The following is a 17064-nucleotide window of genomic DNA, read 5'->3' on the forward strand; positions in this document are numbered from 1 at the left end:
GAGGAATTATTGAAAAACACTGAAGGTCTGATTTTTGCAGCGATCTGTACCAAACAATGTAGAACTTCAGTGATTTATTGATAAGTTGTCAACTATTAAATTACTTGCCAACTATTTTGAAAATCGATTATCAGTTTGGATCTTTTTGTTTTATGAAGAAAATTGTCAAGATTCTCTGATTTCTGATTTAAATGTGAATATTTTCTGGTTTCTTTCCTCCTCTCTCACAGTAAACTGAATATCTTTGAGTTGTGGACAAAACAAGACATTTGAAGACGTCACTTTGGACTCTTGGAAACTGATGAACATGTTTCATATTTCTTAATTAATCGTGAAAATAATTGTCAGATTAATTGAGAAGGAAACAGAAAACCTCAGAAACTGAAATCAATTTTATTTGCCAGGAGAAAAAACAGACTTATTGAGTCATTGAATCAGTCACTGATTAATCTTTTGGATGTTCACTAATCAGTGAAGTGTTTCAGATCTCCAGTATATTTTGTTCATGTTATTTTAGGATGTCTGATATACTTTTGTCTACTTCTTTCTCAAACACATTTCAAAATGAAACGAATCATCTGATCTGATATTATTTCTGATTTTTATTTTTATTATTAGTTACTTATTTTTTTTATTTCATTTATTTGTGTAGAAACAGTTTCTGGTCACAACCACAGGATTAGAAATAAAATAAAATAAAATATTTTTTTAATAATTAATAAAATAAAAGATCAACTAAATAAAATATAAATAATGAAGTACATATTTTATGTATTTAAATGTGTATCAGTCCCTTTCAGAGAACACTCAGTCCACGTGGCATGCTTCACCCTACTCGTCCACAGGGGGCGCTGTGGCCGCTTAGCGCAGAGGATTGTGGGTCGGAGGAGGCAGCAGCGGAGCATCATCATCATCACAACCGGGACCGGGACTCCTCTGATTGGGATCGAACCTGAGCTGGAGCCGTTTGTCCGGACTAAAGTGCCTTAAATCGGGGAGACATCATGGGACACGGAGACCTGATGAGCCAGGCGGAGGATGTAGCGGACCAGGTGAGCTCCTCTCCCCGGGAAACGCGCACCCTGAGCCGGCCACAGACTGGGCTGGGAACCGGGCAGACGTCTTCCGCTGCTTCCGAATTCCATTCAAAAATCTGATCGTTTTATGGAGCTGTGTAGACGACACGTATTTCTCTGAATCCGGTGTTGTCTGCTGGTAAATTCGGCACACAGATGATTTCTCCAAATCTCATTTTGTTTCAGTAAAGATAAACTTTATTCAACTTTGAAGCCGCAGACTTTGTTGCACAGTTCAGTTCCGTGGCAGCAGATTGTGGGTGGAACATGGAGTCAGCTGTGCAGGAAAAGTTTAACTGAAACACTAAATGTAACTTCTTATTTAAGATACTTGTACGCCGAAGTGAAGAGTGAGTCCTAATGAACCGATCAAGTCCTCTGGTTGTTTTCTACCTGCTAATAATAACGACAGATAAGCAAGGAAACTTAAATTCGCATGATTTTAAACGGAGTCTGGTGTAAGGGGGGCATTGCATGTTTAAGAACAGAAATAATCATGTTTTACATTCCTCAGAGATGATGATATTAAAAAAAGTAAAGTGATTATTCTTCATAGCTGAGTTTAAAGCACATTTAATCTGTTTTCTTTCTTTTTCGTTTCTACAACGTATATCATAGAAGTGTTTGGGAGGAGCAGGGAAGTCAGATGTAGATTTGCAGATGTAAAAAGAAGTCATGGTGGATTACACACATGCCGACACGAGGAACAAGACCGGATTATGAAACTGAGCTCTTCAATTACACAGTCGATTCCAACTAGAAGATGTTTGAACACGACTAGTGTTAAATTGACAGATTTCTCAATGGAGTCTGGTGTAAAGAAGGTTGCGCAACAAAGATCTGAATACATTCTGTCCCAGACTGACACAAATCTGAAACGGAAAGTCAGATTCATTGTTGTTGTTTCTGTGTCATCATGTCCAGTGTAGTTTTAGTGTAGTTTGAGTCAGTTTTATTGTAATAGAAACAAACCTCAGTTACATTTTTCTTGGTTTTATTGCAGCAGCTTCCTTCAGGGAGCAGTTTGATGATGTTTCACTCCTGACCTGCTGCCACATACACACTGTGACTGATGATGATGATGATGATGATGATGCTGACAGCCTCCATCTGGTCTCCAGTTCTCATTAGAGATCGGTTTAAAGTTTTATTTTGTACAATTAAAACACAAAAAAGGCAAAGACAACAAATGACAGAGGGTTTATCTAAAGTCTCCACCTAAATAAAGTTTTCACAAAATATGTTTGATAGCAACAACAAAAAACATCAACAGTTTATCTGATCTTGAATAATTCTTGAATGTCCCTCTTTCAGCTCTGAATTGATGTTTGTGTTTTCATTCTGCTCGAAAAATACGTATTTAATATATTTTTTAAAATATATAATAATATAATTTGAATATATTTAGTTAGCTTTGAAAAACAAACTTATATGTACGTCTGGAGGGTTATTTGCTGCATGGTTTTTATTTATTTTATTTGTTAGTTTATTTCTCAGGGACAGTTTAGCAGGTTAAAAGAACAAAGATACAGATGTGCACATGTAGGATTTTCAGCTGAGGATAATTGAGTAACATCTGTCCCTGGTTTAGTTTCACAACATGGGTCGAAAATGACCTGTAATCATTTCCTGTGTGATTTCATGCATTGGTGTTGGTATATCTTATGAAATCGGTCAGTTCATTTTTGACCCATGTGTGGAAGGGTGATTTTAAAAAGAATAAAACTGTACTATCATTATAAATTGGATAAAATAACTCGTTTAGCTTTGATTTAGAACAGTGGTTCTCAACCTGCGGGTAAAAAAATCAGGTGGTTTTTGAATGTTAGTTTGAGAGACTTTGTTTCTTGCATCTTAATGAAATAAGTTCACTGCAACAGCATCTTATGTTAATTACTCTCATTTTTATTTTGTTAGGAAAGAACAGAGGAAAAGATGTAACAGACCAAAGACATGATGAAAAACATAAAAAAAATGGAAAAAGACAAAAAAGATACAAAAAAGATACAAAAAAAAAAGACGTACAGAAACGAATTAATGACTCTCTAAAATCCAAAACAAAAAATTCTAATTATTAACTACTTAGCCAGACTTGCTAATATTAATGCTAACATGAGAGCAGATGAACACACTGTAAACTCCATTTATGACACTTTAGTTTGTGTGTTTCTGGTTTTGGAAAGGTGATTTTAAAAAACAAGTTTTGGACAAACTTGAAAACTTTGAAAAAAAACTTGATTTATATTTTTAAATTTATTCTGAAAAGCTGCTTCCTGTGTTGCTGATGCCAGTGTTCAGTCACAAATGTGCCATGAAACCAGAGTTGTTGATCACGTGTATTGATTGATTGATTGATTGATTGATTGATTGATTGATTGCAGTTTGTGCGGGTGACCAAACACTACCTCCCCCACGTGGGACGTCTGTGTCTGGTCAGCACCTTCCTGGAGGACGGCGTCAGGATGTGGTTCCAGTGGGGGGAACAGAGCGAGTACATCGACTCCACCTGGAGCTGTGGACGCTTCCTCGCCAACGTCTTTGTCCTGCTCAACTTACTGGGACAGCTGGGTAACACACACACACACACACACACACACACACACACACACACACACACACACACACACACACACACACACACACACACAAGCTGACATTTGTACAGTCCGACGACTTCTGAGATTTCAACAAACTTCAAAGAGCTCTTTCTTCTAAAAAATGTTCTTCGGATGAAAAGGGGTTCTTAATGGAACCCTTAGTCTTATGAGGAACCCTTGACAAAACCTTTCTTCCAAAAAGGGTTCCTCAGAAGTAAATAGTTCTACCCAGAACTATTTGAAGAACTCTTTTGGAACCCTTATAAGTGAAGTGTATAAAAACGAGCCACATATTTCAGATGTTTATTTGATAGTAGATCGATTAAATTTGAAATGATCGATTAAATTCTTAAAGTATGATTAATTGATCATTGGTTGTTATCGTCCATAGTGGAGTTTAATTTCTCCAAGAAACAGACGATAAACCGTCACTGAAGCGTCTTTAAAGCAGGAGGGGAGACGGATGAATCTGTTTTACTGTGATGATATTAAAAAAAAAAAAAAGTCAGAGTAACAGAAAATCACAAAGAGGCCGTCAGCAGTTCACAGTCTGTTTATATCAGAGTACAAATTCAAAATGTCACATGACAAACTCCAGAGCTGAGAGCAAAAACTTCACTTTATTCACCTACAAGTCAAGCAAAGTTTGTCCTGAAGGAGGCGCCAGAGAGATTAAAGAGACACTAAGAACAAGGACCAGTCATGTCTATGATAGTAATGATGACAGTTTGAATAAATCACATGTTTTTATCACCACATGAGAAACTGTGTACATCAGTGTAACACCTGTCTGTCTGTCTGTCTGTCTGTCTGTCTGCAGGAGGCTGTGTGTTGATCCTCAGTAGAAACTTTGTTCAGTACGCCTGCTTCTCTCTGTTTGGGATCATCGCCCTGCAGGTACACACACACACACACACACACACACACACCTGTGTGCCTCAGGTTAGGCTCCTCCCCTTCCTTCTACTTACAGCACACTGGAATCTTTTACAAATTATAATATTAAACTAATATTGAAGGCAGCGGTGATCATAACGTGCACTGCACACCGAGCTCTGTGGGACCTTAGTGACCCCCAGCACCGTTTAATGAAGTGATCTGATTGGTCAGCAGGCGGCTCTTTATCCATACTGATCTCTAATCTGCTCCCAGAGCGCAAAAATAAAATTAAAGACATAGTAAAGTTTAAAGTTCTCTTTTCACCCTAAAGGCAACAAAGAAGATAATCATTTCAACTCCAAAAACACTTTAATACACACAGATTTTTTTTTTCATACTGACCTGCAAATGGTTTTATTTATTTATTTTATTTTTATTTGTGACATCATTTAGTTTAGTTCTATACAACCAGGAGCAGGCAGATTACTGTCAACATCAGAGTACTGTGTGTACTGTGTGTAGTGTGTGTACTGTGTGTGCAGTACTGACCTGAGTGTTCTCTCTGCAGACGGTGGCTTACAGCATCCTGTGGGATCCAAAGTTCCTCATGAGGTGAGTGTGTGACCTCTGACCTGAGATCAGCTGCAGCTTCAGTCTGAGTTTATTAGAATATCCAGTAATCTGCTGCTCTGGTTTTAGTTGAAGGTGACGTTTCTGACAGTAGAATCTGGTTTGTATGATTGTTGTCTGGAAGTATTTTTTTTTTTTGTCTTATTCCTTCAGCTGCTTTTTTTTTTTTTAGAATCTTTGAAATGATTTTTTAATAATGCAGTGAAACACAGTGACATTGGTCCTTTCTAAAAGAGGACAATACCTGCAGTCATGTTGTTGATGATCTAACCTCTTGTCTGTGAAGGTTCTCAGTCATCCAGGTCGTGGGACTCATAGTAACGGTTGTCATGGGCAACTGGACTTGATGGAGTTGTTGAAGACGTTTCGCTTCTCATCCAAGAAGCTTCTTCAGTTCTGACTGACTGGTTTGAAGTTCAGGTATTAAACCTCTGTGGGCTCGTTAACACCTGGAGGGTCATGTGACTCGTGATCCCGCCCTTCCATTGTGTGGACTGTCAGGGTCATCTGGGGGGAGTTGTTGGTATGGGTGGGCGGTGGTGGGGGGGGGGGGGGGGGGTGACCCTGACAGTCCACACAATGGAAGGGCGGGATCACGAGTCACATGACCCTCCAGGTGTTAACGACCCCACAGAGGTTTAATACCTGAACTCCAAACCAGTCAGTCAGAACTGAAGAAGCTTCTTGGATGAGAAGTGAAACGTCTTCAACAACTCTATCAAGTCCAGTTGCCCATGACAACCGTTACTATGATCCCTTACCATCATCACCAACATCCCACCCTTCCTTCCTAACATGACAGAATACAAAAACAAAACAAAAACTATTATTTATGAAGGAGAAAAAATAAACAAATTTCCCTTTTAATGTGCATATACCCATATGTAGTTTGTATGCATGCACACAGGCACATACACAAACAAACAAACAAACAAACAAAACAAACAACCAGACAAGCAGGGCGTGTTCTGGATGTTTGACAGACAGAAATATTACATCACTGCTCAAAGAAAAGATAAATGATTAATATGTGTACTAAATTTAATAATATCATAATTAACAGTGACATTAAGTGAAGCAACAGTCGTTTTTTTTTTTTTAATGAAACAGGGATAAAGTTTTCAACTTGTTGATGAATTATAATAAAGTTTAATATCCAGGTGAAGTTTATTTCACAGTGAAATGTGATTTTAAATGCCACATTTTTTAATAGGAGTTTTGTACGAGAGAAATCTAAACTTTGAGCCAAAAAAAAGGAACACTGACAATATTGTACCATCTCCTCCCCTCCCCTCCTCCCCCTGCAGGAACCTGGCGTTGGGGGGGGGTCTGCTCCTCCTCCTGGCCGAGTGTCGGGGGGAGGCTCGCAGTGTGTTTGCAGGAGTTCCGTCTCTCGGTCATCAGAGTTCTCCGAAGCATCTCCTGCAGCTCGGAGGAAGAGTTCTCCTCGTCCTCATGTTCATGACGCTGCTGCACTTTGACCTCAGCCTGTTCTCAGTCAGTCAAACACACACACACACACACACACACTATTGATTAATTGATTAGTTGTTTGGTCCATAAAATGTCAGAAAATGTTGATCCAAGTCCAAGATCAAACTTAAACATCAACACTGGGAGTAACTGTTGAAACAGTCGGTCTGTTTCCTTAGAGACGTAAACAAAAACAGATTCTCATTTCCAGCTGATGACGGTGGATTTTGTCGCTAAAATGAAGACTGACAAACAGAGTTACAGTTGCAAAGCTATGATTGGACAGTTGCTGTGTGGAGGCGGGACTACTTTGCATTGACTCATGTAAATCTTTAGGTCAGATTGTTCAGGAGTGTGAAAATTTTCTGTCATATAAACGCCGACCTGTCCTCTCCGAGTCCTCACTGTGCTGTCCTGTCCCTGTTTGTGTCCAGATCCTGCAGAACCTGGTGGGCTCGGCGCTCATCGTGCTCGTGGCGGTGGGCTTTAAGACGAAGCTCGCCGCGCTCACTCTGGTGGTGTGGCTGCTCTGCATCAACTTCACCTTCAACGCCTTCTGGAACATCCCATCATACAAACCCATGCACGACTTCCTCAAGTACGACTTCTTCCAGACCACGTCGGTGATCGGGGGCCTGTTGCTGGTGGTGGCCCTGGGGCCCGGGGGGGTCTCCATGGACGAGAAGAAGAAGGAGTGGTGAGGAGGAGGAGGAGGAGGGATGAAGCTGAGGAACTGATGCTAAAAAGAGGAGAGGAAGAAGAGATGGATGAAATGTAACACTACGTCTCAGAGGTGGACGGTACAAACGTCTGTCCAGAGGTTCAGTTTGTCTCCATGACAGCAGATCAGACTCAAGACTTTTATTGTGAAAAATAATTCAATCAGCCAATAAGAAAAAAGATAAGACACTCTAACCTGCAGATTATCAAACAGAAGAACGTGGACTCACACTAGAACTTTACTCAGTCCGTCCAGGACGTCACGCTCGCAACGATTCACGAGTGCTTCATTAAAAAATCTGAACAAATCTGGATTATATTTACTGGAATAGATCCAAACACGTTTTCACCTATTTTTCAACAAGTGATCAATCTGGCAATCATTTTTCCACTAATCGATTAGTTGTTTGGTCCATAAAATATTGAAAATTATGAATCAAAGTCCAGGATGATGTCCTTAAATATTTTGTCCACAACCTCAAATATATTCAGTTTACTGTCAGAGAGGAGGAAAGAAACCAGAAAATATTCACGTTTAAGAAACTGTTTTTTTTTTTAAGTTAAAAATGACTCAACCCTGTTATTGATTAATTAATCCTATCAGTTGAAAAATAGGTCGAAAAAAAAAGATGCACTAAAATGGTCACGTAGTGTTCTGATCAGGAATTTGACAAATAAGATAATGGATCCAAAATTGTAAAATATGCCACTTTTATCATTATTCATCATCATTATTCTGGCAGGTTTTTGATATTTATTTGGGGTAAATTAAGTGTTATACTTTAATTGAGGACAAAAAAAAAAAATCTTTAGAAAAAGTGAGAAGTTAGTCATTAAATTAACTGACTAACCCAAAAACAGAAAAATAAGAACAACGACGTGTGAAATTGGCAAAATCTTAATTTATGAAAGTGCATCTCACCTTCATGTTTGGAGTCTCCAACATCCTGAATGACATTTTTAAAATCAAGTTAATGATTTTGTACAAACATTTTTTCTACATCTGACCACACACACACACACACACACACACACACACACACACACACACACACACACACACACACACACACACACACACACACACAGCTGTTCACTCCACCTGTACCCTCCTCTCCTCTCACTCCTCCTCAGCCTTCAGAGAGCGACCAGTCAGAGTTTCTCTGCGTGTCACATGATGTGTGTGTGTGTGTGTGTGTGTGTGTGTGTTGTATGAATGCTGCTGTCTTCATGTTTTGTTTTTTTTTTAATCGCCTGGTGTGATTTTTACATTCACAGTTTCTGGTTTTAGAAAAATCCATCTCAGCTTTTTTGAGTAATTGAATATTATTTCTGGAGATGATGTAATGAGTGAAAGTGTCCAGCAGGTGGAGCTGTTCACCTGTTCCACGCACAAACTGCCACATTCAGACGGTTTGAAACATGAATTCTGATTTTATTCTTTTCACTTTGTGTTTCCTGTCTGTCGTCGGTGTGAAATCAGGACGTCGTCCGTTTCTGTGTTTCGTCTATAAAGTTATGATGACAAAGTGAAATAATTTTCTATTGTGTGTTTTTGTAGAAGAGTTTAATAAATCAGTCCAGCATTGTGAAGTGGTTTGTGTTGCTGCATTTATTTAATGTCACTGTCACTTTACTGTATATTTGTACTCTACAGCGACACTTCAGTTCACTGACTCCTTCTCATGTCTTGTCTTTATACTTCAACACAAATAAAGTGTGAAACAAAGTTGAATGAATTTGATTTATGCAGGGAAATAAACACGATTTTGCAGACGCTGACGCTTCTGAATCCATATTTATCAGCTGCTTCCCCAATTATTGTTTTTGATTTAGGGCAACTAACTGATGATTGATCTGTCGGTCATTTTCTCAATTAATCGAGTAATTAATCCTGTCACAAAACACTCTCCTGTAACCTTTTTTTTAAATTTTCTTGATTAACTAATTAGTTGTTTGGTCCAGAAAATGTTGAAAAATGTTGATCAGAGTCCAAGATGATGTCGTCAAATCAGAAATCAGAGAGTTTGGATGTTATGTTGTGAATCCTTCACTTTAGACAGTTTAACTCAGAGACTTTTATTTTGAATTTTTACTTTAAAATAAACTTCCTTCACTGTCTGTCTCTTACCTGTTTGATTAGTTAAATCCAGGTGGGGACTTTGTTTGGGACAGACGGTGTGTAAAAAGTATTAAAAGATTGATTTTGTGAATCAGTATCCTCGATACTGATATCTCCTTTATGCTTCCAGTCACCACTTCACCTTCATTTACTACATCTGAACCTTTCCTGCAGAAACTACAGCTTACATTAACTTCTTTTTAAAATACTTGAAATGTGAAATCACCAGTCATCTTATCAGTATGGGATTAGAGCAGCAAGTGATTAGAGCTGCGACGATTAATCAATTAATTGTTTTAAATGTTTTTTGGGGTTTTTTTGGAAAAAAATATCAGTATTTCTTTATTTCAGTTTCTTCAATGTGAATATTTTCTTTCCTCCTCTCTGACAGGAAACTGAATATCTTTGGGTTGTGGACAAAACATTTGAGGACGTCATCTTGGACTTTGATTAGTGGAAAAATTATTGCCAGATTGATCACTGGTTGACAAAACAGGTCCAAACAGGTTCCACCTGTTTTCACGTTTATAAAAAAAAAATATAGCAAGAAAACTTTGATTTCCACCTGCTTGTTGCTTTTCTGCAGCGACTCACCTGCTCAGACTGTCAACACGTCTTCATGTCACAGCAAACACAATATCAGAAGCTCCTGCAGAGAGTGACCACCCGTCTGGGCTGCAAACGCACCAAAACCAAACGCCACCCTTCAGCTGAACACAGAGAGCAAAGAAAGGACACAGAGTTACAGCTGCTGCTTTTTGGAGAAATCAATAACTCATAATTGCACTGTGTGTGTTTTTACAGTGTGTGTGTGTGTGTGTGTGTGTGTGTGTGTGTGTGTGTGTGTGTGTGTGTGGTGTTCAGGTGCTGCCCTTGGCTGCAGTCTGCAGGTTATTAGAGGACCTGGACAAAACACCGGTCACTGTGTGTGTGTGTGTGTGTGTGTGTGTGTGTGTGTGTGTGTGTGTGTGTACGTACGTGTGTGCATGTGTGTGTGTGTGTGTGTGTGTGAAGGTCTGTGTGACCTCTCCTCTTCCTCCTGGATGTTTGTGGTTTTCATTCTTCTGTCAAACCTTTAAGAGCTTCAGTTTTTCTCTGTTCTGCAGGGCTGCACAATTAAATTAATCATTATTTAATCAAAATCACATTATGCCTATTTGCAATTCTCAAATTCAGCTGAAGATTATTTTTTATTTTTTAATAACCTGCCTATTATTTTCACAATTAATATTCTATAAAATAAAATAAAATAATAATAATAATAATAATAAAAAGCAGCAAATCCTCACATTTAACTCTAAAACAGCCAACAACGTCATTTTGACCAAATTCATCTGTGCAGTAACTTCTTTAAATTAAAAAACACGATGCTGCTGGTCCCTGACTTTTCCTAAAAGTGTCTGCATTTTCAATATTTACTGTAAATGACACAAAAGGCAAAGAAAATGTGATCATTTTTACATATTTCAGCCACAGGCGGTCATACTGACCCCACTGGTATATTTTTACTTTCTGCACAGCTGGAGGTGCATCTTGGTTGCTTAGCAACCATCATCATCTCTGTCAATAAAACTTCACACCTCTAAATTCCAATTTCCCGACATTAAAAAAGAATCAACCAATTAATTAATTAATTAATTAATTAGACTTAATTTAAAAAACAAAGTAGGGGAGACCAGGGATGGTTGTAACCCCATTTGGATCAGCACCTGTTACTCACTGATGAATGTTTGTGTTAAAATTCTCAGATTTTGAATTAAAGAAGTTTTATTTGTTACGAACAGGAAACCTGTGTTTGATTTTATTTACTTACTTGTTTCCAGCCTTTTCTCATCAGCTGTGATGATTTTTTGTGATTATTAATTAATGTTCTTAATGTTAAAATAACATGTTTATAATATTATAAAGTACACTGAACTGTTTCTGGCTTTTTAGATGAATCTAAAATTTGAATCAGATCACCGGTGGTTATTATTCTACAGAAAAATACTGCTGTGAATATATGAACTCATAGTTTACTACATGCGATGGCAGAATATTGATAAATATATAAATACATTTCACAAAATAAATGCATTAATTTCTCAGTGTGGTTATTATTATGATGATAATAGAGTCAGGACAGGATTATTACAGTTAGAGATAACAGAGCTGCAACAATTTATCAACTATTAAATTCATCTACATCTATTCTGATAATCAATTGTTTTGAGTGATATTTTCATTTTTAAAAAAGTCTTAATTCTTTGATTTCAGCCTGTGACTTGTATTTCAACTGACAAGAAAAGATTAATTAATCAGTTTTCATTATTTTCTGACATGATTTATCGACCACTAAATCTGCTGCGATCATGTTTTCATCGCTGGGATTTTATACATTAAATAAACTGAACAACAATTAAACAGCAACAAAACAGATGTTGGAAATCAAACAGTGTGTGTGTACAGTGATAGAAAACAAACAAACAAACAAACAAACCAAATCATCTGATTGTTGTTGCAGTCGGTCACTAGATGGAGCTCATGTTTCTGTGTTCAAACCACCTGAACTTCAAAATAAAATCCAAACACAGGATAAATTCTTAACGCCGTCCTTCAGAATTAAAGGTAAGATTAGTGCATTTTATTTTCCAGATTAAAGATTGTTTTAGATAAAAAAAACACCTGGTTAAACATCTGTGAAAGAAAATAGTTTTCATTTAGTATAATTAAAGAATAATTTGTATAAATATTATCTGCTTATTGAACAGGAAGGTTCAGAGGTTTAAGTGAAGAAAAGAAGAGGTGGAAGATGAAATTCATTTTATTTTGTCCATTACTTCCTGATTTGAGACAAATATTGTTTGAAAAAAATTCATGCTCCTGATGTTGATCTTCAGATTAAGGCCTTTTTGATAATGGTTTTGCAGTTTCTTTTTAAAGTAGGGCTGAACAATTTTGAAAAATTATCTAATTGCGATTCTTTTTTACTGATATTGTAACTGTGATATGATGATTTCCATTATTAGAGGAAATATCACTGTTTTTATCTTCGCTGTTTTATGTGCAGTGAACTGCAGGATATCACACATCATATTGTTGGTGATTAACTGAATAATCAATTAATTTAATGAAATAATCACTTGATAGTGTCAGTTTTACTCTCATGGTCTACGTCACTCAGGGACATTAAAGAGATACAGTATACATTTAGAAATACATATAAACCTCAGTGTCTGTAAGTCAGTTTATCATCATGCAGCTCCGATGATTCAGTCGTGATGAAATCATCATTAAAAACACTCACAGACGGCGCTCTGGTTCTTAACGGTTCTAACGGTTCCGTTAGATGTGATATGTTTGATTCAAAATATCTTTAAATTAAATGAAAAGAAGGTAAAAACAGATTTAATGTTAAAGAGAAAGAATCAGGTCTGCAGGTTCAGGGACAGACCTGCTTTAATTCATGTTAATTACACTGAGTGTGTGTGTGTGTGTGTGTGTGTGTGTGTGCGTGCGTGCGTGCGTGCGTGCGTGCGTGCGTGCGTGTGTGTGTGTGTGTGTGTGTGTGCGCACGTCTGTTCTGTGGAATCGGAGGTGAAACGTTAAAAGCTTCACTGAGTCTTCAGGATTTAAAACGAGCTGAGATTTCCCAGCAGCCTTTGTGTTTGTGTTTTAAAATAAATGTCAGAAATTAAAAACATGTTTTTCTTCATTTTTCCGTCAGAGAGAGTTCAGCTGCAGTCTGTGAAGAATAATTAACCATAAACTATTTATGCGTACAGTCGTCTTTCATCTCTTACATGCAGTGAACATTTAAATCTTCAAATCACACATTTTCTGTGCAATTTTTTTTTTTCATACAGTGAAACTTTTGATGCGGCGTCTCTGTGCAAAGTTATATATAAATATGTAAACATACACACACACATATTTATATAAGTATATATCACATATATATGTCACATTCATATTCTCCTTTTCACATTACATTTGCTCTTTTTTTTTTATGTATTTTTGTTGATTCTGAATCTTTGTGTTGATGATGTGTTTAGTTTTTTTTTAAATGTCTTTTTTAAATCATTTTATTTGTCTTTTATTTGAAATGTGTTCTTCTGTGTTCTTGGCAGGTTTCTGCTCCACTGTTTTTCATTGCCTTATCAGAAATTTCATTACATCTGCTTTATTTACTATTTTATATATTTTCTTGTTTTTGAATTGTATTTTTTATATGGATGTTCTTTTTTTTAGCTCAAACACACTGAATTACTCCGTATATGAAATGTTTTTTTTCATACACGGGACATTTACATTTGACTTTATGTCTTTTATATCTTTTTTGTCTTGACATATTTTTGAGTTGTGGACAAAAGACGTTTGAGGACATCATCTTGGACAACTAATTGATCAGTGGAAAAGTGATCAACAGATAATGAAAATAATTGTTACAAGAAATATTTGAAAACTATGAAATGAAATCACCATCAAAGTCTCGACTGTCGCTGCTGTAAAGGTTCCAGGTTTCAGTTTTATTCTCCTCTCATCATTTCTTTACGTTCCTCAAACATCAGTGTTGCACTGCAGGAAACATAAAGAGGATCTGTTGGTTCTCTGTGAGCTGCTTTTTAATCTCTTCACGTGTCGACGAAACACAAACACAACCTCAGATCAGAATACGTTTTTAAGTAACGCCGACAGAAAGCAGAGGTAACATGAAGAGACTAAATCTAAATGCTTCAATCGTGGTTCCACACAGGAACTTTTACAGAGAGAAGTTGAGATGAGGAGGAGAACGTGTGGATCTGCTGTGTTGAAGACGAATCAGACGAATCAGACGACAGTGATGTTTATCTGAGAAACACTGATCCATACGCTACAAACTGTGAGGAAAGTTAATTAGTATTTAAAGATAAAGCGATCGGAGTTCTGCGTGTCTGAACTCACTGATAAAATCATCACGTTGTGGGCTGAGAGCGGCTCTCTGACTGCTGTATTGATCTGTGACCGGCTCTGATTGATTCTTCACTCTGACGGTCGATGCTCCCACTGATACACAGAAATGATATTGAAGATGAAGCAAGGCATGCTGGGTAGAGAGCGGAGACCCATCAAGGTTCAGGTGGAGCAGACGCTGCTCGCCTGACTCCTCCTCCTCCTCCAAAAACTTGAAGTTTCAAATCTCTGAGTGTTTACACTGTAAAACAAAATGCTGTAACAAGTCGCCAAAAAGTAAAACTTAAACTCTGAACCTAAACATTTCAAGGCAACAGTGTTCAGTAGATATTTAGAGTTTTAATTCAAGCTCAAACTCTCAAAACCCAAAGTTTTAAAATAAACTAAACAAAGCTGTGCTGACCTTTAATCTTTTGTTACTTTTCTTCTGAAGATAAAAGTGTGAAACAGAAAATTGTAAAAGATGTTGATCTAAAAATGTCCATCAGTGTTTCTCAAAGTCCAAGATGACGTCCCCAAATGTCTCAGTTTGTGCACAAAACGTTTTTTTTTTCCAACAGTCTGTTGATAACAGATTAATGGTTGTAAGTGTTTTGTGTTTGGTTTAATAGTTTGTCCAGCTGTTCCTTCCTTTGTTGTGTTCAATGTACTGACTGACTGTTTGATGTAAAGACAAAACATGTTGAAATTTCAACTCAGTGAAGATTTTTTTTCCCCAATCAATCATCAAAATAGTTAGCAATCACCTACATATCCGAACAGCAAAATCAGTTTTCAACAGTCCCTCCAGGATTTTGCTGTTTTTCTGGGAGGATTGTTGCGGTTTTAAAATACCTGATTTCACAGCAGCTTTTATTAAAAAACTGTGATGCATGTTGGGATGTTTTTATATGTTTTTGGCAAAGAAATTGCAGGAACAGTAAAGTGAAAATGTTCACCCGAACATGAAAAGACCATAAAACTCTGCTGGAGTTTCACAGGAAAACAGAATCTCTCAAACAATGGAAGTGAACGGTGACCAGTTTTCAAATGTAAAAAAAACCCATCAGAATAAAAATATAAAACACCTCCATGCTGCTCGTCTGCTGGAATCCAAGTCTCCTAAAGTCCTGACACGCACACGCACAAGCACACGCACACACACACACACACACACACACACACACACACACACACACACACACACACACACACACACGGCTTGGATCACAGCAGACGAGCAGTATGGAGGTATTTTATGTTTTTATTCACCATTCATTTCCATTGTTTGGGAGATTCTGTTTTTCCAACACAGACAGTTTCCTCTGACACTACATGTCCTTTGTTTCCTTTCATTCCTTTACCTCCTCCTCCTCCTCCTCCTCCTCCTCCTCCTCCTCCTGCTGCTCCTTGTTGACTCCTCTTGACCTCCTCCTCTCCTCTCTTAAAGACAGAAAAAGGAGAAATGTGAAGAGGAGGAAGAGGACAGACAGGATGTTTTCAGCCCGTACAACAGTAACATCGACCAGCTCACACACCGTCAGTGTGTGTTCAAACCTGTAAACACATAAAGGAGGATGATATTATGGGATGGACGAGCAGGGATGATGTTTGCTGCTGGAGAGAAGAGAAGAAAAACTGTGCAAAAAAAAAAATCATCATCATTTAGCACCAATTACATGAAAACTAAAGACAGAGTTAATTGGTACTTGGTTGGATCCTTGTTGGAACCCTTAGAAGGTGGAAAAGTTCTGGATAGAACCTCCACAGAGGGTTCTAAGTGGAGCCATTGCACCATAAATGTTTCTCTGTAGAACCTTTCTAAGATTGTTCTAGATATAACCCTTTATGTTGGGTTCAAGGTAGAATTCTTTGAAAGGGTTCCAAGTGAACTTTTATCAAAAGTTTTAAAAGAACCAAAAATGGACAAGCTGAAGAACCCTATATGGTTCTAGCTAGCACCTTTATTCCTAAGGGTGTATACAACGAGAACATGGAACATGTTGGTATTATTTGGTAAATGTTATTTTTTTTAAGACTCTGCAATTATGATTGATCAATTCATTGATTGTTGTTGTTGTTGTTGTTGTTGTCAGCCCTCGTACTGATTTATGAAAAAAAAATAGAAAATGGAGATACAGAAACAAAAGGTTGGATTTATAAACACAAACCACCTGAACCATTTTGAATAAATATCTAATTACGATTATTGTGATTTGTGATATTAGAATTATTGATAAATGTTACATCATTATTCTTGTTTGGATTGAGAAACATGTTAAAATGACTAAAGTGAACCAAATTAAGATTATTTTTTTTTAAATCTGTAGAATCTGATATGTAGGACAAGACAGGACAGGACAGGACAAGACAGGACAAGACAAGACAAGACAGGACAGGACAGGACAAGACAAGACAGGACAAGACAGGACAAGACAAGACAAGACAAGACAAGACAGGACAAGACAAGACAAGACAAGACAAGACAAGACAGGATGTCTCTGTCTCATCACATTCATTCAGTTACAGCTTTAAAGACACATCTTACCTTTAACAAATATTGCACCTCCTGAGAAAATTGCAGAAAGCCATATTTTGATTAATGGTGCAGCCTGAACATGAACCATAAGCTGCTCCTGCAGGAACAGAACAAACA

General features: G+C 37.4%; 1 protein-coding gene across 1 annotated transcript; it reads left to right on the forward strand.

Moving 5' to 3' along the window:
- Positions 1-691: 691 nt before the first annotated feature.
- On the forward strand, positions 692-7713 carry LOC146319748 (surfeit locus protein 4-like). Its single transcript, XM_084727783.1, has 6 exons — positions 692-1052; positions 3458-3644; positions 4494-4570; positions 5121-5164; positions 6490-6679; positions 7090-7713. Exons 1-6 carry the CDS (start codon positions 1005-1007, stop codon positions 7354-7356), a joined length of 813 nt encoding a protein of 270 aa, XP_084583909.1. The 5' UTR covers positions 692-1004; the 3' UTR covers positions 7357-7713.
- Positions 7714-17064: the final 9351 nt, after the last annotated feature.

Source organism: Lutjanus erythropterus, chromosome 10, assembly GCF_056507025.1.
Source record: "Lutjanus erythropterus isolate fLutEry1 chromosome 10, fLutEry1.hap2, whole genome shotgun sequence".
Lineage (NCBI taxonomy): Eukaryota > Metazoa > Chordata > Actinopteri > Lutjaniformes > Lutjanidae > Lutjanus > Lutjanus erythropterus.